Here is a 26140-nt window from a genome sequence, read left to right as displayed (position 1 = left end):
TTACCAATTGTCATACAAGTTCCGTGCATCAACTCCCTTCCTTGCTGCCAAATTCATCATGGAGTCCAGTTGCGGAACAGAAAAGTCTCCTTATGCAAAGCTTTGCTTGCAAAGTAACACAGCTCCACTCATTGGAATGGCTCACATTTATTAGAGAGATAAGCTCAGTGTCATGTTTTACTATTTTCTCTAATTTAATGTTTAAATAATTTTCTAACACAGTATTTAAGAAAATATTTAAATTATTTAATGATTTATTTTTCATTAACAAATCTATTTGAAACATTTTTAAAATGTTATTTGATCAAAGACTTTGAAAAGTTGCTATAAAGATTTTTTAATGCTATAAGCTATCAAAAAGAATGCCAAGACATTGGGGGGACTGTCTTAGAATCCACCACCTGAGGATTAATCATCTCTCATGGTCTGTACCACCTTGAGGGACTGCTCGGAACAACAGGAAGATTATACCAAACAGGGCTGCAAAAGTAAGTGCAGTTAATGAAAATGTATGGAGATAGGTTTGGGTGAGTGAGAAATGCAGGGGGCATGGAGATGTGTGGAGTAGCAATCAGGCCCAACTTCTGTTATCATTCGCCACATGTGGGCAAGGCTGCCAAGACCATTCATCATTAAAAAAATCTAAAAGTCGGGTTATAAGGAATTGCACCAGATACAAATAAAATTGAACCATTCACTTTTATTGATTAAAATATTGACATACATTGCATTAGAAATTGTGTATATTCAGAGCCCATGGCTCATTGGCCAGATACTGAAAACAACTCTCAGAGCAGCAGTACAAGTGGTAGTTGTGTAAAATATAATTGCTTATTGTAGAAGTTTTATGTCAAAATTAACAAAATTATCTGTGGTAAGATTACATATATATCAGTATTAACGAAAATGGATATTTCTCTGCTATCAGAGTTCATCCCTCTAGGATTGGAAAAAAATACAAAATAAGTTCTAAAATTGTTAATCTTCTGTTGAATAAACTAAAGCTGTAGATATTTCTCAATGGTCAGTATGTGCAGTGCAAAAGATATAGCAAGGATTGAAATAAGTGCTTGAATTTGACATTGACTCATATATTCAATTTTTAATATGTATTACAGCCTTATTCAAATGGTTACTCACCTATGCCTCCACTTTGTGGCCATGCCATTCCATGTTATCCATCATCACTAACTGCAACTTTATTTTGAATAGTATTCACTTTATCTAAACCCAAGTTGTTCAGTTAGCACAGTCTAGGTACTTAATATATATCAGTATAGCTCCAAGGGAAGAAATGACTGAAAAGATACACCTAACAATCAAAAGGTGTGACAGCAATGAGATTTTAAAGCTGTTTGTGACTGCAAAACCACCACCACCACCACCTATACCACCTTAGGAGAAGAGAAAAGACATTCTGGCCTTCCATCACAGTGAGGAGGTGACTGGAGGAGACTCACTGTGATGGATGTTTCTTTTGTTTTTGTGTTTTGTGTTGGTTGGGGTTGTGTAATTTGCTTATTTTATTGCTCTTATTGTTGGACTGTGGGTGACGAAATCTCGTCCAAATGACTTGTTTTTTGGATGACAAATAAAGATATCCTGAATCCTATGCCACCATTGCATGCTGCTTGTGACCGCAAAACCACCACCACCATTGCATGCTACTTGGAGAGATAATCCATGAATCGTAAATGGGCAACAGATTCATGCAGAAAATATATTACGTAAAACGGCTATTAGAGAAAGCTTAGAACTGGGGATTAAATGTTAATATCCAGCCATGGGTTAGAATTATATCCCATATTTTTGTGGTAGTTCAGTTAGTGGGATTCATAGCTCTGATGGTTCACATTTTGTTGCTATAAATACAATTGTATAGGTACGAATAGATTAGAATCATTGTTATAAATAAGGAAATAAGCAAAAATGTGCAGTTGATATAAACTTGAGGATTGGAACAACAAAGGGGAACCCACGAGCCTTATACTATGCTCTGGTAGATCCCTAAATTGGGGTGAATTGGACATATAGAGTATAGAGACCCTCCCAAAGGCCTGATCAACCCAAAGGAATGGTACAAATTGACGATGATCATGACGATTGGCCAAGTTAAAGCCAAGAGGGAGAAAGTAAAGGGACAGTGGGTTAAAGCACATGAGCCCAGGGTGCAAGATGATCCTCAAGCCTGGGTGAGGAGCATCACTGAAACCTGGTTGAAACTGGATGATACCAGTCTTAGTGATCAGTTGTAAAGTGACCTTAACTGAACCCATTAACTGGATACAGCCTAGCAACCACTCCACAGACTCTGGGGAGAGTTTAGCATAGTACATCTATATACTAAAACTCTCATTTGTTATCTTGTTTGTGACTGAACTTCAGCCAAAACGTTACACGATAGCGCGACAATTTTAGGCCCACCTTACTCACCATTGTCACTTTAGTGATAATGCAAGTACTTTTATTGAAATCGATATTATATTTTAAAAGTTATTCACATTTTTAAGTTTAAAAGGAGGGGAGGGGGAGGGGAGGAGGGAGGGAGGGGTGAGTGGGGGAGAAGGGAGGGGGGGTTGAGGAGAGAGGGGAGGGGGGAGGGGGTGAGGACAGGGTGCTGCACCAATGCAGGAGAGGTTTGGGCCCAACGGTCTAAAAAGGAACTATTCCCATCTTTTATAGCAAACCACAGTACAGAGCAGTAGACATGAATTTCTTTAACTTATGTATTCACTGGGCATGTGAAGTAGATGTAGGGGAACAAAATGTAGGTAAGAGGTAGTGTAAAAAGTGGTATGTTTTGTATCAGGGAGCATCTGTGAAAAGAACAATTATTAACAGTACCATAGCCAACAGCAAAGATTTTGAAAAGAAGTTATGATGCTCAAGATCCAACTGCTCTCCACTCACCAAATGGTAAATCATACAATTAATAATCAGTGGTGCCCTTTCAATCATTTTGTTTAACTTAAAGACATTCTAATCAATTATTCGCAGTTTTCATCAAGTCATTGTTTGCCTGTGAGATAAAAATTGAAACATTCAGTTCTGATGAAGGTTTCCAGATCTGAAATATTAACCGTTTCTCTTTATGCAGATACAGCCTGGTCTGCCAAGTATTTCCAACATTAGTTTTATTTCAGATTTCCAAAATCTGCAGTTTAAAATATATATTTTCTTTAAATGCCTGCTTTTGCAGCATTGAGACTTGTTTCAAATAACCTTACATTGGCATGCCCATCACATCTAACAAATAAATAGGCAGTACAGTGATGCAACATTAGAGTTACTACCTTACGGTACCAGAGACCCGGGTTTGATCCTGCCTCTAGGTGCTGGCTGTGTGGAGTTTGTATGTTCTCCCTGTGATCGTGTGGGTTTTCTCTGGGTGCTCTGGTTTGTTCCCACACTCCAAAGACGTGCACGTCTGTAGGCTAATTGGCTTTGGTACTATTGTAAATTGCCCCTATTGTGTAGGATAGTGCTGATGTACGGGGTGATCACCGGTTGGTGCGGACTCAGTGGGCCGAGGGGCCTGTTTCTACCCTGTATCCCTAAAGTCTAAATCACAGATGTGCTTTCATAACATTAAATGAAAATTCAGATTAAGGTCACTAGACAGCCGAAAATATTGCAATTACAATGCAGCTGCTCATCACCAATACTTGGTTTTAGTGTCAGTTTCAGGGAGAGCAGCTCTCCTTCAGTAACAGAGTTGAATTCCGATTCCTCTACTCAAGAGGACTCAATGACCAACTTTACACAGCTTTTCTCCATTAGCAGTCAAGAGAGTGAAAAACCAGCTCCACATTGTTACCAAACAGTACAGGAAGGACAACTAGAATTAGAAAAACTGAAAAGTTCTATCATTTAAACGTCATCTAAATCCAGAGTCAGTTTTTCTTTCTAATGGAACACAAGTAGCAGCCCATTGGTTATTCAACAGAAATAGAAAAGCAAATTTTTACTTTACTGGGTTCGATGGTAATATTACAGGTCACCTCAAAATTGGTACCAACATGACACGGCACGATAGCGCAGCGGTAGAGTTGCTGCTTTACAGCGAATGCAGCGCCGGAGACTCAGGTTCGATCCTGACTACGGGTGCTGCACTGTAAGGAGTTTGTACGTTCTCCCCGTGACCTGCGTGGGTTTTCTCCGAGATCTTCGGTTTCCTCCCACACTCCAAAGACGTACAGGTATGTAGGTTAATTGGCTGGGTAAATGTAAAAATTGTAGCCTACAACTGAACAGCACGAACACTGAATTATCTAATTTCAAGTAAAACCCTTCTCATCCACCCAGCTTCACTGCACCCCCCCCGTGCAGACTGTTCATTCCACTCCCCTAGTCCATTCACGCTTCCTTTTCCCTGCTCCACCTGATCATTATCCACTGTTCTCTACTTTAGGTCCCCCATTTTTCTTCTACCTCCATCCCTTCTATCCACCCTCCCTCTTTCTGATTTTACATTGCAATTCCCACCTTCCATTCATATTTGATTGCACTATTTTTGTATCCGACTCCACCCCTTCTCTCTCTCCATATCACCTCCAGCCTTGGTTACCATTTCCATTCTTCTCTCTCCCGCCAAACTCGTCTGCCAGTAAATTCCTCCTTTCTTGGACCCAGTTGTAAGCTCTTACCCCATCCCTTCCCCTCCACCTCTTTCTACCAGCTATCTCCCTTCTCCTCCATCAGAGGCACTGACACAAAACATCATGAGGGTGTGCAGCGTAGGTTTACTAGGCTTGTATACACTGGAATTTAGAAGGATGAGAGGAGATCTTATCGAAACGTATAAGATTATTAAGGGGTTGGACACGTTAGAGGCAGGAAACATGTTCCCAATGTTGGGGGAGTCCAGAACAAGGGGCCACAGTTTTTAGAATAAGGGGTAGGCCATTTAGAACTGAGATGAGGAAAAACTTTTTCAGTCAGAGAGTTGTGAATCTGTGGAATTCTCTGCCTCAGAAGGCAGTGGAGGCCAATTCTCTGAATGCATTCAAGAGAGAGCTGGATAGAGCTCTTAAGGATAGCGGAGTCAGGGGGTATGGGGAGAAGGCAGGAACGGGGTACTGTTTGAGAATGATCAGCCATGATCACATTGAATGGCGGTGCTGGCTCGAAGGGCCGAATGGCCTCTTCCTGCACCTATTGTCTATTGTCTATCATCTCTTTATTCTCCTTCACAGATGCTGCCTGACCAGCTGAGTTTTTCCAACAGTTTTATTTTGCTTGAAATGGACAGCTGATTGGGTATATTTTAAATAAAATAGAGAGAGAAAAGGGCCCAAAGAATGTGAAGTGGTCTTGCATGAGAAGGCATCAACTGAGAATCTGTAGGAGGTACCTACCTGCATGCCCCATCAAGCTGCTTGATGCAATCTAGGGCAAAATAGATCATTTGATGATCTATACGATAGGTTCTGATACTTTATATGATAGGTTCTGAACTCTTGAACGACAGGATGCACTGCAGGTGCTCCCCCCCCTCCCCGAGTTCATCAGCACTACTTCGCAAACCCCTTATTTAAGGAAGACAAGGGAAGCACATGCAGAGAAATACCATCACCTTCAATTCAAATACATTCTTGACTTTCACAGTTGTTCTTTCATCATTACTCGATGAAAATCCAACTATTTTCTAACAACGTTTCCAAAAGACGAGTCATCACATTCCAGAGCGATGCATATCTGCCTGGCCATTGAAGCCCAAATCCCAAAGTTGGATTCAAAGGCAATCCTGTGGCATCATTGCTAATTATATTATCTTATGAATCAGATTAATATTTGCAGTCTCATTTGTGCAAGTACACGCTGTGCAATTTTGAAGACCTATTAAAGTTAAGAGCCATTAGAGTTAAAGACATTTCTAAAAAAGTTACACATTTACACTACATCATGTAATTGTAATTTATAGATTGTCTTGGGATATAGTCCACTGCAGACCAAGAGTATGACAACATAATTTCAAAATCTGTAAACAGACTTGGTGCTTTTAAACCATACTTCCCATATTTTATGGGAAAAGGAAACTAGTCTAATAAGATATGTTTTTCCTCCGTAGTAAATGCAGAGATATGAAGCAAGTTCGTCCAAACTTTTAAAATTCAATTAAATGCACCATGTATCAAAAGACATTTGATGCTTTGAGTAACTTTAGTCAAATAACTTGAACTTCATGGAAGGTAGCGACGAGGAATTATGTGATAAGGTACTGAATGCATTTTTAAAAATAGCCTGCAGAAGCAACCGGTAGTCTGAAGCTACAAGCATTATTAAGCTTTTTCTCCCCCCCCCCCCCCCTATTCTTATTGATCACCACTTGAATATTTTGTTTTCATTTGGTTTCTCAAAATAAATGTGCCCAAGGTAAATTAAATTCTGGTATAGGTGTATACTAGCTTGCAAAGCACAGTCATAAAAGCAGCGCAAAAACTAATATCTCATCCATCCCTACAGTCAACATAATTTCCTTTAATCCAGAAACAAATCTGAGCATATTTCAGAGGAGTAATCCGAACAGCTACATTGTAATCTTGTTGAATGCCATTCTTATCCACCCACTGGTGACCCGAAAATATTCCAACCACTTTTCGCTCCCATTTCCGAATTTGCCTGTTCCACATTCGGATGTAAACACCTGAACCACTAGCACCTGGCTGAGCATCACAGTGCTGATACAGAAGGTCATACGTTTCATCTTTGACCAAGCAGAAACGATAAACAAGATCTCCAGGACGATCATCGTCAAAACCAGAAAAGTGAATCCGGCTTCCAGGCAACCTCTCCCGATGAGGAGTCACTCCTATTTTCATGAAGGGTTTCTTATGAGGCCTTTTCAGTTCCAGAATTGCATAGTCATAATCCATGCCAATATCGTTTGCCGAACCTTTGATCCATCCCTTTGGAATGTGTGTCCGCTTCACTCTTATCCAATGGAATCTAGCTTTCTCTGGAAGAATAGAGTTAATTTGATTTACAGCTCTCCCCATCCCTCTTTGTTCTGGTTTAAAAAATCCAACTTTCATCCTGCGTGCACCCTTTACGTAATTCTTGCCATCGTGAATACAATGGGCAGCAGTTAGAACATGCTTCTCAGATACTAAAGTCCCAGAGCAACCTGTGGAGATTTTCACCGAAGTTGAAAAAGGATAAAGGAACAAGAATTTTCTCGCCAAGATGCTAAATCGACCATCCAAACCAAAGATCTGCCTTTTCGTTCTTGCACCACTTCTGTGGTTTCGTTCATTTCTCAAATCAGCAGCAATGAAACCATAGATGTCCACATCTGTGAGAGTTCTGCTTCCATTTAAGAATAAAGTTTCATAAGACAAATATTCTTTTAGGTTTTCATAGGTTGGCAGAGGTGCTCTTTTATGACAGTCTAATCCACATGGTGAGGTGACTTTCAAGTTGGTTTTGCCCTCAAAATGTGCATTGTGCAGTTGGAAAGTTGCCTTCGGATAAACCACAGGTACATAGGTCTTCTGCCATTCAGCCTTGTACATTATCACATACTTAACGCAACAAAGCAAAATGAAAAGAGTTGGCAAAGCCACCATGCTGCTGGGTGATGAGCTGTTGAAAGAACAGACTTTTGTTAGTGACATTCTTAAACTTCATACTCGCAGTTCAACATAACAGCACTCAAGAAATATTAAATAGGTTGCTCCAGCATTCTACTGACTGACTCCAAATGTTAGGTCAATTTCTTTCACTGAGAAAGTGCCCATCAGTAACCTTAGCATTAGCAAATCTCAGCTTGGAAAAATATACTTGAATGGCTCGTGTTTAAAGTTCTTATGTCAAGTTGTTGCGATAATGGGTTGAAAAACAAGGCCATCAAATGGAGCTGTTAAGTGCCAAACATTTTATGAACATATTAAAAATAAATGGAATGCAGAAGTAAATCTGGAACAGTTCCATGATCCAGTTTTATTTAGTTTACACATATCTGTCCAGTCCCACAAGTGCCTACAAAACCAGCAAGGCAGAAAACCAACAGCAATTGCTCTGAATTTAACCCAATCTGATTCCTGCAAATTAAAATTCCACATTCAAGTTCCTTGCAATATATTTTTCCCTAAGGTAATTGGCCATTCAACTCATATTGCTTCCCTTATGTGAAGCGAGAAATTGAAAGGGAAACAATTCACAGCAAACTAGTAAATTAAACTGCTGACATTGGTCACATCTGGCACAATCCAATAAGCAACCTTTGTTTTCCAGTTTTATGATGATCACAGATTCTGAGCATTTAGCTTTAGCCAAATTCGAGGTGGGTGTTTCAGATATTTGATACTTTAATAAAATGTAAACAAAAGACAGACTGTCTCTCTCACCATCTGGAAAACACTAAAGGTCCCTTGTCAATTTTTAGAATGTAGAAATCAATTTACATGAACATTGAAAATCGTCTGCAAATCCAAAAGGGTTAAAAATCTGTATTGGAGAGATCTTAATGGCCAGTTGGCACTGGAAGAAAAACTTAATTATAAGTAAGCAAATACTGTAAATACTAAAAATCTTAAAGTACTAAAAATAAATCCGCAGTTCCACAGCACCCGTGGAGAGAAAAGCAAGACAACAATATAGGTCAAAGATATTTCATGAAATGGGAAACTGATTAACAAAATGTTTTGAAGAACAGAAATGAGGAATCGAGAAAACAAAGGAGTCTCTGTGATAGAAGGTATTTATTCACAAAATGCTGGAGTAACTCAGCAGGTCAGGCAGCATCTCAGGAGAGAGTTACTCCAGCATTTTGTGAATAAATACCGTCGATTTGTACCAGCATCTGCAGTTATTTTCTTACACAGCCACTGTGATAGGGTCAACACGGTGCCTTTCGTGAAGCTTCTTCCAATTAATAGATGAAGCAGGGTATTTGGACAGGGAAAAATACAAAAGGAACATTCTGAAACTTTAATGGAATTCTGCAAAAAAAATGTTCAAAATACCCAACTGATTGTGGTGTTTCTGTACAGAGCGAGAGTGAGACAACACTCTAGCTTGGATGAGTAGAGGTGAGAGAAGGCCTGAAAAGAAAGGAGTTACAAATCAAGTGACCAACCAACATGGCCTACCCTCCATCTGCCCTAAAGGAAATAAGGAAGTCATTCAGGGGCTTGTCTTGTCATCATGACAAATGTTGAAGACAGAGAAAATGGAATAGGGGCCATTCAGGAGATGGTGGAGTAGGTGTAGGCAATGCAACCACAAGAGTCTGCTCTATTTCCCAAAATATGCCCATATGTGATAGGGTCAAGATTTAGATTGTCTACTTACACACAAAGCTCTGTCCAGTAAAAAATAAATGACTATTTATCCTAATGGTCATAACTGAATACTACACGAGTCTCTCTCCCACCAACATCCAAACCCACACCCTTCTCCACATAATTTTGATATACTTAACCAATAGACAAAAATAAATTTTTGATGATACAAAGTTCCACATAGAACGTAACTCACCGTAAGAATAGCTGCATCTTCTGCCTAGTGGCACCACTGTCTCTATGAATAAACCCATTTGCTGTGGCTAATTCTAAAAGAACTGGAAAATCCCCAAACTATCTCTGAATTTGCCAATAATTGAAATATATTAATTATTTTAATTGAAAATGCTTCCGGTGAAATTAAATTTTCACATCAAAGCATGTCCCGATTTTGAACTGCACCATCAATGGAGACTAAAGGACACAGACCTTCCACTCTGACAGCAAACATGATGCTAAATATGATAGTAAATACATTACTTGATGATTAGCTCTTGCTCAATCATACAACATCAAAACTTGAGATGATAGGCTTCATTCCAGGTCATCGAATTAATTAAAACTTGTTTTGTAAATGTGATTTGATTATGGCTAATTAAATTAATAAGTATGATACATTTGAAATATGACCATTATTAGTGCACATTTATTTTTACTAGTCATAAAGCAGCAGTAATGCAAATTATGAAATATAAATTGCTGTTGTAGTCGTTGTTGCATAAATTTATACAATATACAACAATGTACACTGTATACAATTTTAAGACAGCAAAGGTATTTCACAGGAATATTACCAATCAAAGTCAAGAGTCAAGCGTGTTTAATTGTCATTTATGCTGGGTATGGAACAATTAAATACTTAATAGCTGCAGTTTTACAGGCACATTTACACATCAACAATTTGACACTGATCTACACAATGACGATGCTAAGGTAGGCGATTGAAAGATAGATATAAGGGAGAAAAGTCAAGTATTCCAAGCAGAAATTCTAGAATACTGGACCTCAGTAGCTGATGGCGAAATCTGCATGATTATCCACCAAAGATAGATACAAAATGCTGGGAGTAACTCAGCGGGACAGGCAGCATGTCTGGAGAGAAGAAATGGCTGACGTTTTGGGTCGAGACTCTTCTTCAGACTTCAGTTTGTCCCGCTGAGTTACTCCAGCATTTTGTGTCTATCTTCGGTTGAAACCAGCATCAGCAGTTCTTTCCTACACACGATCATCCACCATGACACCATTGAGTTGGAAGTCCAAAAAGCTTATGAAGAAAATCCAAAATCAAATGTTTGTTTTTATAGCAGTAGTTTCTTTATTGGGAATATTCTTTTGAAACATGGCCTTTGGCTGCAGAGTGGTGTAGCCAGTAGAACTGTCGGCTCATTGCTACACCAAACCGGGCTCAACCTCAGAGAGCTATCGCTGCTGAGTGCATGCAGTCTCTGGGACGGCATGGGTTTCCACCAGGTGCTCTGTCTTCCTCCTACATCCCAGACATGCAAGTCAATTGAATTGTAAATTGCCTCCACTGTGTAAGTGAATGGGCAAACTTTGGGTGAGTTGATAGGATATTAAAATGGGATTACTCTGTATGGCTTAGACTTGGTGGGTTGAATGGCCTGTTTCCGATGTATGCCTCTACAACTCGCCACTTGAGCCATCTGAGAGATTGGGGAAAAAATGCAGAGGCAGGTTAGTCGGATTGAGTAATTCAAATTGAATGAAACCTTTAAAAAAATCAATATTGCAATTGTAATAAAATCAAATTACTCCTGATTTTGTTAGGGAAATAATCCAAGCCAATGCATAAATGATAAAGGGGCACTTTGTAACCTCACAACCAAAGTTAACAAAATATGCAGATGATGAATTCCACCCACTTTGCATCCATTATCAAGAGATGACAATATTTAAAAACCTGGCACCCTTCTGCTGCACTCATATTTTCTCCACACAACCCATAGATAGATAGAAGTACTTACCATAGATAGTAGTAATAAATAAAGTCGATGTCAATCCAGACGAATTTAAACCAATCAACCAAAATAAGTCTCAACTCAACTAATCTATTTTGGATTAGCATGAAGTCCTTCCATAAATTACCTACTGTTTTGATCCCAGAAAATGTAAAACTGGGAAGAAGTGCTGTATACCAAAATGGATTTCTCAGAGAACACTTCGGTAGCATGAGTATCAACTTTCTTCATATAGAGTGGCAATCATCCCCAGGAACAAGGTTCTGATTACACTCAGTTCCCACAGACAAGTTACATAGTCCAAGTGACTGACATTGGATTGTTGAGTCAAGCACTCTACCCTGAGATAGACAACATGCTGGAGTAACTCAGCGGGACAGGCAGCATCTCAGGAGAAAATGGATAGGTGACCCTTTGAGTCGAAGCACTCCTTCTGAAGAAAGGTCCTGACCAGAAACATCACCCATTCCTTCTCTCCAGAGATGCTGACTGACCCGCTGAGTTACTCCAGCACTTTGTGTCTATCTTTGGTATAAACCAGCATCTGTAGTTCCTTTTTATTACACTCTACCCTGAGCTCCATCATGACAGGAAGAACATTATACAAGAATATCTGCAAAGTCTCATTACCAACTTTTCGGGAGGTATTTATTCACAAAATGCTGGAGTAACTCAGCAGGTCAGGCAGCATCTTAGGAGAGAAGGAATGGATGACGTTTCGGGTCTCGACCCGAAACGTCACCCATTCCTTCTCTCCTGAGATGCTGCCTGACCTGCTGAATTACTCCAGCATTTTGTGAATAAATACCTTCGTTTTGTACCAGCATCTGCAGTTATTTTCTTACACCAGCTTTTGGGAGTTCTTAGGCTATGGTTGAACAAAATGGAGGAGTTGCATCCAGGAAATTGGTGAGTGCCCCAAGGCCATGCATAAGAAGATGATGTGCCAACAGCCCCAACAACTCACCTACCCAGTAATGCTGCACCTGCCCCAGCCGTCATAGAACCTGCATAGGTCTCTTCAGCAACGTCATAGCTCACAGAACTACAGAACCCAAGGGACTGCAGCAGTTTGAGCTGATAATGGTAGATACTCCCACTTTCATTACTGATAGAAAGTTAAAATTTCCTCATTTTCTGACAGCAGAGCCAAGCAGACCCTAGAGGACATCACAGCCCAGACAAAATTTGATTCATCCCATTACATTGAAGCTTTGACCCAAATACTCACGTTTAACATTGATAATTGGTTGGTTTTGCTACAAGTAAACACAAGCGAAGCCAAAGAATATGACGTATAAAATCGGACAGTGAAACGATGCCATGTGCCTTATTCACTGTTGTCCATGAATAACTGGACAATGTAAACATTTGTCAAAAAGACAAAGTTTGAATTGGTTAGTCCATCTACAAAATCTCTACAAAAGGTGTTGTGTTCTTCCAGTCCATTGCAACTTGTGGAAGGGCTTTTGTTTGCACCGAATTTCATTTGCTATTGTTCAACCATTTGCAGATTTCACTCAACTCCTTCGGGTGTCTTTGACATTTCTTCTGACTCAACTGCTGCCCACTCTGGTTTAGTGTTTTGTGAATGCAGCATGTTTCCATGAGTTCTCTGTTTTTACAATGTTATGGACAAAAGATTCAGCCAATGCGTAGGCAAAAGACTTAAATTTGCACAAGGTACTTCCAAAATCCTGTGCCAGATCCCATCCCACCACCATTATACTTCACACCATTACATCTGATTAAAAAAAACAAAACAGTTGCAGACAAACCCAGGAGCTGGGTTTGCACAGACAGAAGCAGGTCATTTGATCAAACGTATTCCACCTTCCACTAAAAGAATGATCAATCTTCATTTATTTCACATTCCGATAAAATCCATATAATCGCTCAATGTATAAAGCATTCAAAAACCTGTCCACTTCTAGCTCATCTATATTCAGTGCCTCAGCATCCATAACCCTAGGATCACTCCAGCTGCTGATCTTTGCTACTTACAGTTGCTGGTCAGTCCGTTGGGAAGTCACTGACTTTTCTCCACAACACCTTCTTCACCTTCTGGAGCAGACCAACTCGCCACTGCTACCAATTGCCATTATAGGCTTACAAAAAATAAAAATAATAATCAGGTGTCCAAACTCTGTCACCCAAGGACTTTTCTAACAACTTCCTACCAGGAGAACTTGGCTGTGGCCCTTTAAATTGGCATTAGCTGGAGTTTGTGAAAATCCAAATTTGAATCACTTGTACAATAGATGTTTGATGCAAATTGTAGATTGTCTCCCTTTTGCAAAAATGTACGTTATTATTAATGTGATGGTCCTGATGGTTGGATTATTTAAAAATTACATAGTGTCACAGACAGAAAAAGCAGCTGGCATTAATCATTAAACCTGACCACACCGACACGTACTTCCTTTTCCCAGTCCTCTCCATCATGCAGGACTTGGATCTGTTGGTGATTGGTGGTCTTTTATCCCTTGCTCATATTGGGGCCACTCTCTTCTCCCAAGCTTGGTTTCCTCTAACATTTCAGCTTCATCTGCTCAGATCATTCTGATGCCCAGTTCTCCTGAATTCACATTTACACCTTTTCACTTGCTCAAAATCTTTTAGCTCTCCTTTACTTTACCTCTTTCAGGTTTGCTGTCTCCCTACCCATCCAGTGCCTCCCTTTTCGCCTTATTCCTGCTGTTTTAAGCTAGGAAATGCAAATACACGTGGGAATTGTTGATTCTTCAAATGGCTTTGTTACATGGGGCGGCACAGTGGCGCAGCGGTAGAGTTGCTGCCTCACAGCGAATGCAGCGCCGGAGACAGGTTCGATCCTGACTACGGGTGCCATCTGTACGGAGTTTGCACGTTCTCCCCGTGACCTGCGTGGGTTTTCTCCGAGATCTTCGGTTTCCTCCCACACTCCAAAGACGTACAGGTATGTAGGTTAATTGACTGGGTAAATGTAAAAATTGTCCCTAGTGTGTGTAGGATAGTGTTATTGCGCGGGGATCGCTGGGCGGCGCAGACTCGGTGGGCCGAAGGGCCTGTTTCCACACTGTATCTCTAAATAAAATAAATAAATAAATAAATGATTCACACAATTGACTCTTCAACTGAAACAGGATGGGATAAAACAGTATGGGATAACAGCATGGGATAAAACAAGAAATGTCTGTGGCATTTCCAAACACACCAAATGTACAGGTATATGCAGGTCCTAAAGTTAAATCCTAGCATCACAAGGTTTTTTTTCCATGATTCAGCCTTCTGGAGTAAAAACAAATGATCATGCTGAAAATCCAACACAAAAAACAGTAAATGCTGGAAGCACTTAGCAGGTCAGGCAGCATCAAGGGGGAGAGAGGCAAAGTTAAGGACTCTTCACTAGAAGTCCACAGACAAACTTACTCAGTTTGCTTAAATTGTAAGAGCTTCATGCAAGAATAGCAATTCAAATTTTAGTTTGGTAGCCCTGTGTGGTACTGATGATGTTACATTGTGGTGCTGCTATCTTTCCTTCAACATTAATGCTGTGGGTTCTTTAACATTCAAAGTGGGGAAAATAGGAAATACTTCCAATTTCAAAAAAAAATAATGAATATTAATGATCAATTATTCATTTCACATCAAAAAGCTCTTACCTTACAAAGTTAAAAAGAAAATGTTACACTGCATTTTCTCTTGTGTATTGTTTTAAGTACAGAATGCGGACATAATAAACAGAATATAATTGTATAGATCATAGATTGTATCAATAGTAAATTTAATTTTCTCAAAATTAAAACATTAGGTTGCAACTGCAAAACAAGAGGCCATGAATATGGAAATTTCAGTACTTTAGAAATGCACATAGATGAACCTGGAGAATAATGGAATTATTTCATTTCAAATTTGCCCTTTCGGCAATCCTTCAGGGCAACTGAATCATGCATTTACCAAAGAGATGACAAATCACATATCTGAGTTATGTGAAAAGGTTAATAATCCCACGCAATTCCCAGAAGTGCAGCTCTGTTTCTTAGCAGTGTGTTTATGAATGCTGCAGATGTTGAAAGGTCCAGCTGAGCTTCTCCGACTCCTTGACTCACCATTTCTAAGTCCAAGAATGAGACTTGGACTATGAGATGGTCCTATACTCTGCCATCAAGTCAAGATTACTGCAATTGCACTACTACAGTGAGGTAAATGTACAATTAAGATCCAGCTTGCAATAGCATCACAGGCACACAAACAATACACAAAAACAAATTCTACACAAATGAATTGCACATAAATTCTGCCAGACAGCAAAATGACTGCAAAAAAATGATTGTGCAAAATACAATTAGAGAAACAAGTCCATGTTGGCACAAAAGGTTGGCCCTAGCGTACCGTTGTCAATAGAGGATTAGGATTGTGCAGGTCATTTCAAGTACCTGACGGTCGTAGAAAAATTGCAGATCCTAAACCTGGTGCTGCACAACTTCAGGCTTCTCTACCTGTAACTTTGCTCAATGGTAGCAGCAAGAAGAGAGCACATCCCTGATGGCGGGGTTCCTTGATAATAGATGCATCCTTCTAAAGATAGAGCCTCTGGCAGATTCTTTTGATGGTGGGGAGGGCTGTGCCAATGATGGACTGGGCTGAGTCCATCACTCTGTAGCCTCTTGTGTTCCTGTGCATTGGAATTGCCATACCAGGGCATGGTGTAACCAGTCAGGATACATTCTACAGTGCATCTGTTGAAGTTTGTTAGAGTATTCAGTGTCATGCTGAATCACTAAACACTTAGAGACAGGGGCACACCTTTCTTTTGATTATATCTGTACACTAGGTTGCTTCAATATCACCTATGATCAAAGACACAAAGTGTTGGAGTAACTCAGCAGGTCAGGCAGCATCTCTGGAGAACAAGGATAGGTGACATTTCAGGTCAGGACTTTACTCCAGCACTGTCTCTTTTTTGGCAAAACAGCATCTGCATTTCCTCGTTCCTCCATTTCACCCATGGTCATCTGTTTTGACACTAAATTAATGTTAGTATCTCACGAGCACACCTGTTCACAGCTAAAATTGAAGTTCCTTTTTTTGTTGCTGCACCCCACATTAAAGTGTTTTTTTTCTGTCCCACCACTTACTATGAACAATGAATATGAATGTGCAATAAAATTTACAGAATTGTAACAAATTGCACTCAGACTGGTACTGCACTCCCCAGAGGTGCAGAATACCGCCACAGTGGCACAGCGGTAGAGTTGCTGCCTTACAGGGTTTGCAGCGCCGGAGACCCGGGTTTTGATCCCGACTACAGGTGCTGTCTGTACGGAGTTTGTACGTTCTCCCCGTGACCGCGTGGGTTTTCTCCGAGATCTTAGGTTTCCTCCCACACTCCAAAGACGTACTTGTATGTAGGTTAATTGGCTTGGTGTATGTGTAAATTGTCCCTAGTGTGTGTAGGGTAGTGTTAATTTGTGAGGGTCGCTAGTCGGTGTGGACTCGGTGGGCCGAAGGGCCTGTTTCCGCACTGTATCTCCAAAACTAAAACTAAAAAGAATAGTGAGGAGAAAATTAATGCATGGCAATGGAAAGGGCAAGATAAGAGTGGACAGGAGTCCAAAGTGTGGTTGGCAATAATGGTTTGGTATCAATGGAATTGAAAGGGACAGAGTCAGGATCTAGAAATTACTGTTTGAAGTACAATAGTGATGATTATTGGCTTTTGTCTTGGGGAAGGTGTGGCAGTGTTAACCTCCAGTAAGAAAGAACAAGAAATAAAATGAACTAAAGAGTATGCTCCACAGTATAGCTGGTTAAAATTTACCTGGCTCAACTGATGGGGGGGGAAAGAGGAATTTCAGTAAACTGGAAGAAAAGGACACATCTCACACAACCAAAGAAATTGTTCAAGGTGAAGATAGACACAAAATGTTGGAATTACTCAGCTGGACAGGCATCAGTTGCTCCACCATTTTGTGTCTATCTTCAGTTTAAACCATCTGCAATTCCTTCCTACACTAATTGTTCAAGGTGCTGTGTCATGGAACTTGGTGAGGAGTTGATACAAATGAGGATAAAAAACACTTGAAGAATCAACAAACAACAGTATCATTAAAATATTATTTAAAAAACCATTCAGTTCATCACACCTGTGCTAACTCCCATCGGAGGAGGGGGTGGATGCAGAAGAAACATTCAATTCTTCTTCTCCTTACTTGAACTTTACAATTATTTAATTTTGAAGCATTTAGCCAATTTCCTTGTGAAAGTTGCCAATGAATCAATTACCATCGTTTTTGTACCCAATCAATTCCAGATCATATCAAAAAGAATTATCTGCATGTTTTTGGCAATTATTTGACATCTGTGCCTCCAGTCACTTGATCTTCCAATTGGCTAAAACAGTTTTCCCATAACTATTCACAAGTTTGAACATCACGATGAAACTCTAATCTAACGAGAACAATACTTCTGGCCTCTTGCGTTAATACAATGGGAATGATGATGGCAGCTTATGGGACTTAACTCGCTCTTAGCAAAACTCAGATCCTGATGATGGTATGTTTCATCCCTGGGAAAATAGCGTAACCACAACAAACCCAAAACTCTGAATCACTGTTATCTCTCGGGATTTGAAAATGGACTAGCCAGGGGTCCGAGCGACAGCCGAACCCCTACTGCGCCTGACAGTTTAAACCCTGAGGGGAATACAAAACAATGCAAAAAAAAAAGCAATATAAAGAAAAGCCAATCTGAATTTGCAATAATCACTGTGGAATGAAAAATAAATGCGGGGGGATTTCCCAGTGGTGTTGCATTGGATGTGCGCCCTGCACAGGGAGGGAGGGACGGCACCGGGCAGACCTCGCCGGCTCAATCTACCCCAACCTCCTCACTGGGAGAAGGGAGCGCCCAAAAGTCTTCAATATGGAGAAGATAAGCGGGTTTGGGGGAGGAGAAGGAGGTCATGAACCAATTATATTAATGGTAAGAGCCAGGAGCAACGATATACGAGCCTTTGTAGGAATAAGTACTCGCCTTCCCTTTAGTTTAAGCCGCACCACCACCTGCATTCACACGAACACACACAATATTGAGCGCCAGTCATGTGGCGCCACACCCAGCGCACTGAGTCAGACGGAGAGGGCGAGGCCGCTACAGCACAACGCGAAGCGCGGTCCCCTGGAACTGTTCTGGGGGCAATTGTGGGCACGGCCCGTCGCCAGTGAGAAATCTTATTTACAGATCTGTCACGGTGTCACCTCAACATTTTAACCGAAACATCTTAAATCCAAAGGGCGGACGTAGATTCGTAAATAAATGAAAAGCAACAAACTGCAGATACTGCAAATCAGAGGGGGAAACAATGCTGTTCAAGACTTGTTCAGTCGGGCAGTATCTGTGGACAGAGAAATAGCGTTAGGCGTTTCAGGTGGAAGGAAGCAGAACATATTCACCAGCCTAAGGTATTTATTCACAAAGTGCTGGAGTAACTCAGCAGGTCGGGCAGCATCTCGGGAGAGAAGGAATGGGTGACGTTTCGGATCGAGACCCTTCTTCAGACTGGAGACGTTTCGGGTCGAGACCCTTCTTCAGACTGAAGAAGGATCTCGACCCGAAACGTCACCCATTCCTTCTCTCCCGAGATGCTGCCCGACCTGCTGAGTTATTCCAGCACTTTGTGAGATAAATACCTTCGATTTGCACCAGCATCTGCAGTTATTTTCTTATATTCACCATTCTGCTGAAGGGAATACATGTCAGTGAGAGCGAGAGATGCTCAACTTAATCTAAAACCCAGTTAGACTGATCGTTGAAAACCGTGCTTCTAATTTCAATTAACTGGGAGTTTGACAGGATCACCAAGAGTTCACCAGGGTCCGCCGGTTCACTTCCAGCAAGAGGATTTATTTACACCGTTGCAGCCCCGTCACCTCACTGCGTGCACCACTGCCACTCGGAACACAAACAGCACCCACTTTATCAATGCACAAACTAACCAAATCCGACAATGTCGTCGAAGATTTCTTACCACGCTATTTTAAAAAGGCTTTTTTTTCGCACGTCGCTTGTTGCTTTCGTTTCCCGGCGACGTTATACCCTTACAGGTGCACAGTCTTTCATTCTGCGCTCAGATTCCGCAGATATGAAGTTCCCTGGCAGGATGGTCCTCAACACTTTATAGGCAGAGCAGAGAGGGGATTCCGGTTGGATTCATTTCCTATGCACACGAGTTGAAATGTTTCCTGCACCGTTGTTTATTTTCATGAAGCTGTGAGAAATGCCCCGGACAACTGCTGATGCCTCTCGCCACTAAACCTTCAGCACAAGTTCCAGGGGAGTTTTTTTCCCCTCTGAACTTTCTCCTGGGTCTCGCTGTGCTGTGCTGTGCTGTGCGTGTTCGTCATCACGTGGGTCCAGGCAACGCCCGGCTCTGCACCCTTCCCCCTCGCTCACCACACTTGTAGTGTGCAAGTATAATCTACAAAGGAACCACTTTGATAAGATCGCCACGTGTAATTTCAATGGAGATGCAATCAGGAAAAGGTTCTCATGACACATCAATCAAAGGATTTCCAGCCCTTTGATCACCACTACATAGTTGAGGAATAAATAATACAGTGCGTTTTTAATGTTACATTCGGGACACCTGCCTGAAGCACTTAGAAAAGCACGCTCCGTGCACCAGTCCTCGTCTGAGATTATTTATATTCCACTATTGTTTCGCACCTAAAATATGCATAGCAACAAGTGGAGTTTCAAAGCGATGCACGGTCAACCGTGGCAGTAGATGATCTCATATGGGGACAGAATAACCAGAGGTCACAGAAAGCACACATTGCTCCTGCAAGGTAGCCTCTGACTCACGGGCGACTGATCAAAACAGACGGTTCTGATTCTGGGGCAGGAATTTCATTCAATTAAACTGCCTGCTTCAATGCTCGTCAAGTTAAAGGACAGTATTGTCTGCTTGATTGGTGTTATGCTCATTATTTTAAAAAAAGAATGCTCGAACGAACATCAATCAGCAGCTAAGGTCCCTTTCAGAATGGCAGGCAGTGACTAGTGGGGTACCGCAAGGCTCGGTGCAGGGACCACAGCTTTTTCCTGAGAAGACTGAGGAAGTTTGGCATGAACGCCAGCATCCTCACAAACTTCTACAGATGCACCATCGAGAGCCTGCTGACAGGCTGCATTAGTCTGGTGCAGGAACTGTTCTGCCCACAGCCACAAATCACTACAGAGAGTGGTGAAGATGGCACAGCACATCACTGGCAACTGTCTCCCGGCCATTCAGGACATTTTCTACCGGCGGTGCCTGCGGAAGGCACGTAGTATCATCAAGGACCACAGCCACCCAGCATCAAGTCAAGTCAGGTCAAATTTATTTGTCACATACACATATGAAAGTGGCAATGCCTGCGGGTTGTGCACAAAAAGAATTACAGTTACAGCATATAAATAAAGTTAATAAGTTACTATTAGTGTCGACAAAAATTTAGTCTCTGGGGTTATAAAAGTTGACAGTCCTGATGGCCTGTGGGAAGAAGCTCCGTCTCATCCTCTCTGTTTTCACAGCGTGACCGGAGGCGTTTGCCTGATCGTAGCATCTGGAACAGTCCGTTACTGGGGTGGCAGGGGTCCCTCATGATCTTGCTTGCTCTGGATCTGCACCTCCTGATGTATAGGTCCTGCAGGGGGACGAGTGTAGTTCCCATGGTGCGTTCTGCCGAACGCACTACTCTCTGCAGGGCCATCCTGTCCTGGGCAGAGCTGTTCCCAAACCAGACTGTAATGTTGCCGGACAGGATGCTCTCTACAGCCCCAGAGTAGAAGCAATGAAGGATCCTCAGTGACACTCTGAATTTCCTCAGTTGTCTAAGGTGGTAAAGGCGCTGCTTAGCCTTACCCAAAAGTGCAGCAATGTGCGTTGCCCACGTCAGATCCTCTGCGATGCGGACTCCCAAGTATTTAAAACTGCTCACCGTATCCACAATAGACCCATTTATCTCCAGTGGTGTGTACGTCCTTGGATGTTTAGCCCTTCTGAAGTCCACAATCAGCTCCTTTGTTTTAGTGACATTCAAGAGGAGGCTATTGTCCTGACACCAGAGTGCCAGATCATCCACCTCCTCCCGGTAGGCCTTCTCATCGTTGTTGGAGATCCGGCCCACCACCACAGTGCAGGCTGTTCTCCTTGTTACCGTCAGGCAGACGATACAGGAGTATGGCTGCGCATACCACCAGACTTAAGAACAGTTTCTACCATCAGGCCATCAGGCTTCTGAACTCATAAACATATATGTTGATTATTTTTAATATTGTCTTTTTACCTATTTATAATATTGTCTTTTTACCGTACTAATGTCATTTTTTAAATCTTATTTATCCTTGGAATATTATTGCTGAGGTGACCTGTTGTCTTGTCAAATACATTTCATTGTACCGTTGACCCTACATATGACAAATATTTTTTTAAATTATTTACAATAGGGGGATTGCATGTAAGGTCATAAGGTCAAAGGGCGTGATGCACGGAGTCGCTCAGGCCATCTGGAGTACATGGCAACTTCGGGCATACACAAGTAACACATGCAATACATAGGCCCTTACCTTGCAAAAAACGGCAAAATGGTCAATTTTAGTGCTGTAAAAAATGGGGAAGAAGCTGGAGGATCCGGCGGAGGAAGAGGAACCGGGAGAAGGGCTGCAAAGCCCGCGGACGCAAGAAGGACTGTCATATGTTGAAAGAATGGAGCGAGTGGGCTTCTATACACTGGAATTTAGAAGGATGAGAGGGAATATTATTGAAACATATAAGATTATTAAGAGATTGGACACGCTAGAGGCAGGAAACATGTTCCCGATGTTGGGGGAGTCCAGAACTAGGGGCCACAGTTTAAGAATAAGTGGTATGCCATTTAGAATGGAGATGAGGAATTTTTTTTTCACCCAGCGAGTTGTGAATCTGTGGAATTCTCTGCCTCAAAAGGCAGTGGAGGTCGATTCTCTGGATGCTTTCAAGAGAGAGTTAGATAGAGCTCTTAAAGATAGCGGAGTCAAGGGATATGGGGAGAAGGCAGGAACGGGGTACTGATTGTGGATGATCAGCCATGATCACAGTGAATGGCGGTGCTGGCTCGAAGGGCCGAATGGCCTCCTCCTGCACCTAATGTCTATTATCTACTGATGCAGAAATAACCAAGACTATTCGGTTTGTTCATCATCCAGACCAGGTTTCAGATTGCACTTGGTCAGGTTTCTCTTTATATTGGTAAGTAGAATCAGGGCAAGACAATTTAGCCCCTGACGCCAGTTGCACCATTTACAATCAGTAGCTACAGATGCCACTTCATCTCATCGTGTAGGAAAGAACTGCAGATGCTGATTTAAATCGAAGATAGACTCAAAATGCTGGAGTAACTCAGTGGGGTTAACTCAATGGAGTATCTTCACCTTATCTCTTCATAACTTCACATTTAAAAAATGTATGAGTCTCAGAAGTGAAATTTGTGAGAGATTGTTGCAAATTCTACCACCTTCTACATGTAGAGATATTTTCCTACTTCATGGCTGAAAATGTTCCTGATTTTTAAATCAAACTCACCCAAATTGCTAACTAATGCAAAAGGTTTGATCACTATTTCAGTTCCTTTAAATATATTCAATTAAATCACATGTTAACTTTGTAAAATCTGGAAATTAAACATTGGTTTATGCAGTTTCCTTTCATGCTTTTATGCCTCAAATCCAGTCAACTGAGCCTATGCTGCACCACCAATGATCCCTGATACATTGATCCCAAGGAATGATGCCTGGAATTGCTGACAGTGCTCCAAATCTGGTGCAGTCTAGCTTTGCAGTGGTTGCAAAACTTCCACTTTCTCATATCCAATCATCGTGAAATTTAAACCTGTTAATCTTTTTGATTATTTTCAGTTCAAAAAAAGATTCTGACCTGAAATGTCACCCATCTTTCTCCCCTCAATTACAATCAGTATGAAGAAAGGTCCTGACCCGAAACTTTGCCTGCGTTTCTCCCTATACAACAATCAAGTAAAGAAGAGTCCTGTCCCGAAATGTCACCTCCACAGATGCTGCCTGACCTACTGATTTTCTCCAGCATTTTGTATTGTTGATTACTTTCTATGCCTGTCAATGACATTGATATAATTAGCAGTTAATGACTGCTAAAGCCCCTGTCTCAGTTTGGCGATTTTTTAGGCGACTACAGGCGACTAGGCTGTTGCCACACGGTCGCCGGGTGTCATAGGTATGGTCGTGAGTAGTCTCCAAAGAGTCGTAGTGTTTTTCTGGTCGCTGCTGGATTTTGAGAAGGCTTAAAATTTTTTGGCGACTGTTGGTTTGACGCCAATGAGGGTAGCTTGACATCTCCTGATGTGGGCGCTGTCGTAGGTTGTCGCCAGGTTGTCGCCAGGTGACATAGGTTGGCGCCGGTGCTGACTTCGGCGAATTCCAAATGTGGACGATCTGATCATCCATCAGTGTAATGTGTCCATAAATGATGTTAGGTTTTGTCTGTTTTTGCACGTATTTTTTTAAAAGTTTGAAGTTTATTGAAGTTTATTACAATATTTTTTTATGCACTGTTGTATGTTCTTATCAACCTTTTAAAAACATTTGTTTGAATATCAATAAAGGGAATTCTTGACATTTTGACGGAAAATTGATGTATGAAGTTATTGTATTTCAGAGTAGTTTCTCATGGCCTCACTTTCAAATAGTCACGATGCAGAATGATTGGAAACCCTACCGTACACCCCCTTTTATAGGAAAAGTGGGTGAAACGTGAATTGTCTTCAGTTGTCTTCAGTCTTCAGGGTCATAGCTTGTCGTAGGTTGTCGCTGGTGGACGTAGGATGACTTCGGTTGTCATAGGTTGTCGCCTCTGTGATGGTAGGTTGTTGTAGGTGTCATCGTAGGTTGTCGTAGGTGCGGTCGTAGGTGGACATTCTACTTGCGACGATTGGGTCTCCGGTTTTCAGTAACTTGCCGTTGCTTGACGTCGACTAGGTGGTAGGTTGTTGTAGCTTGTCGTAGACATTGTCGTAGGGGGGGGTCCAGTCGTCGGTTTTTCGGCGACCTGCTACGACTATGATAGTCGCCAGCAGTCGCCTTAAAAAACGCCTAACTGGGACAGGACCTTGAGTCTCTTAGAACCTCCAATCATGATTTAGAGAGCATAATGTTCTATCTTTAATGGTTACAAATCTAATGATCCAAATTTGCTTATATTTAAACTCATTTGTCTCAATTTTCCTTATTTACTCAATTATTATTCTTTGTCATTTATTGTTGCCATCTACATTACCTAAAATAGCACCTATAATTACATAATCGGCAAAATTGGATTTATGGATTTCCATCCCATTACACAAATCATTTATAGATATGGTGAATGATTGTCATCCAAAAGTAATTCCTTGTGGAACACCAGCAGCCACATCATACTGATTTGCTCACTTGTCCATTATTTCAGCAATCTGTATCCTATCATTCTGCCGATTTCAAATCATTTTCAATCCCACGAAAAAAAAATCACATAGTTTCATTCAACTACAGAGCAATGTTGAATTAAATGACACGATTGCCACTGGTCACATAAGCTACATATAAACGTTCAAGGGACAGCCCTTGTAAAGATGATCAAGATCAATGTGAACATGAAAGATCCAATAAGAACACCGTAAATACGGAGACACTGATAAAAATCATTGTAGGTCGGCAATTCAAGAATTATCGGGCATGACTTACACTTTACAAATCTAGGCTAACCGCTTATCACCTGCCAAAAATCTTTAATTATCGGTGGTAGAACCACAAGGTTTGGATTCATAGCCGATATTGTGTCAGTGCTGCATGTGGCATTCTGTATCAAAAAGTGCCAATTTAGTACCCACTGTGAGAAGCGTGGTGGTTTAATACCGCTACTGCTATTCAACGCAGCAGCTAATGCTATCTTTAATCACACATAGCAGTGCACATGTTCAGCAGCAAAAAAAAATTCCATCACCAATGACATTTGGTTCCCCAACTACTCTTGGGTTAGTTGCTGATTGATTTTTGCTGACTGTTCCAGTGATTGTATGTTTGTGCACACTAATTGTTGAAATGTCAGGGGAGCCTGTGTAAAGAATTGAAAGACTAGGTCCTAATTTCAAAGGTTCTGCAGTTACTTTCTAACATAGGTCAGTTTCTTGGTTCTTCCGATGGAAAGAGTGGATAAACTGTTAGAATGAACCGGAGCAGGAGGGAGGAGACTTTTCAGAGAGCAATTCCCCTTCTCTCAACAACAAACAGTATGTGAGATGTCTACAGCTACAGCATGCCTCATTGGAATCTGCTACCTGCTTTACCTTTGCAGAGCAGAGATTGTATTGTCAGTGATTATGTACTTTTATTTGTCTGCCTGCTTCTTTGCTGGAGATGGAGATACTCATAGGTTCTCTGCTCTTGTGTAAAAGAAGTACAGTCACTCTCCACTCAAAGCAGCTAACTGCACTTTATGGTCTCTCACCGGTGATCAGAAGGCAGGGTAAGCACATGACTATTGAGGAAAGCTAGTTTTTCCCATTATGTGTAGGAAGGAACTGCAGATGCTAGTTTAAATCAAAGATAGACATAAAAAGCTGGAGTAACTCAGCAGGTCAAACACCATCTCTGGAGAAAAGGAATAGGTGACGTTTCGGGTGGAGACCCTTCTTCCCCTGACTCTCAGTCTGAAGAAAGGTCTCCAGAGATGCTGTCTGACCCGCCGAGTTACTCCAGCTTTAGTTTTTCCATTAGTTCAGCTTGTGAGTGCTGGGTATTAACTCTCATATCTTCTACAAGCAAAAATAATTCCAATCCCTCAACATCCAACTGGTGCCATAAAAT

The 26140-nt window shown here is 41.3% G+C and overlaps 1 protein-coding gene across 1 annotated transcript; it reads right to left on the bottom strand.

The window, feature by feature from the left end:
* Positions 1 to 692: 692 nt before the first annotated feature.
* On the bottom strand, positions 693 to 19636 carry LOC144595317 (serine protease 23-like). The gene is made up of 2 exons (XM_078402678.1): positions 19275 to 19636; positions 693 to 7584 (listed from the first exon to the last, which is right to left on the bottom strand). Exon 2 carries the CDS (start codon positions 7566 to 7568, stop codon positions 6450 to 6452), a length of 1119 nt encoding a protein of 372 aa, XP_078258804.1. The 5' UTR covers positions 7569 to 7584; positions 19275 to 19636; the 3' UTR covers positions 693 to 6449.
* Between the last annotated feature and the right edge of the window lie 6504 nt (positions 19637 to 26140).

The sequence above is a fragment of the Rhinoraja longicauda genome, chromosome 7 (assembly GCF_053455715.1).
Source record: "Rhinoraja longicauda isolate Sanriku21f chromosome 7, sRhiLon1.1, whole genome shotgun sequence".
Classification (NCBI taxonomy): Eukaryota; Metazoa; Chordata; class Chondrichthyes; order Rajiformes; family Arhynchobatidae; genus Rhinoraja; species Rhinoraja longicauda.
The sequence above is the reverse complement of the archived record's forward strand: the minus strand, read 5'-3'. Positions and strand labels throughout refer to the sequence as shown.

Coding starts and splice junctions, on each gene's coding strand:
- LOC144595317 (XM_078402678.1), bottom strand. CDS start 7,568: ATGGTGGCTTTGCCAACTCTTTTCATTTTGCTTTGTTGCGTTAAGTAT.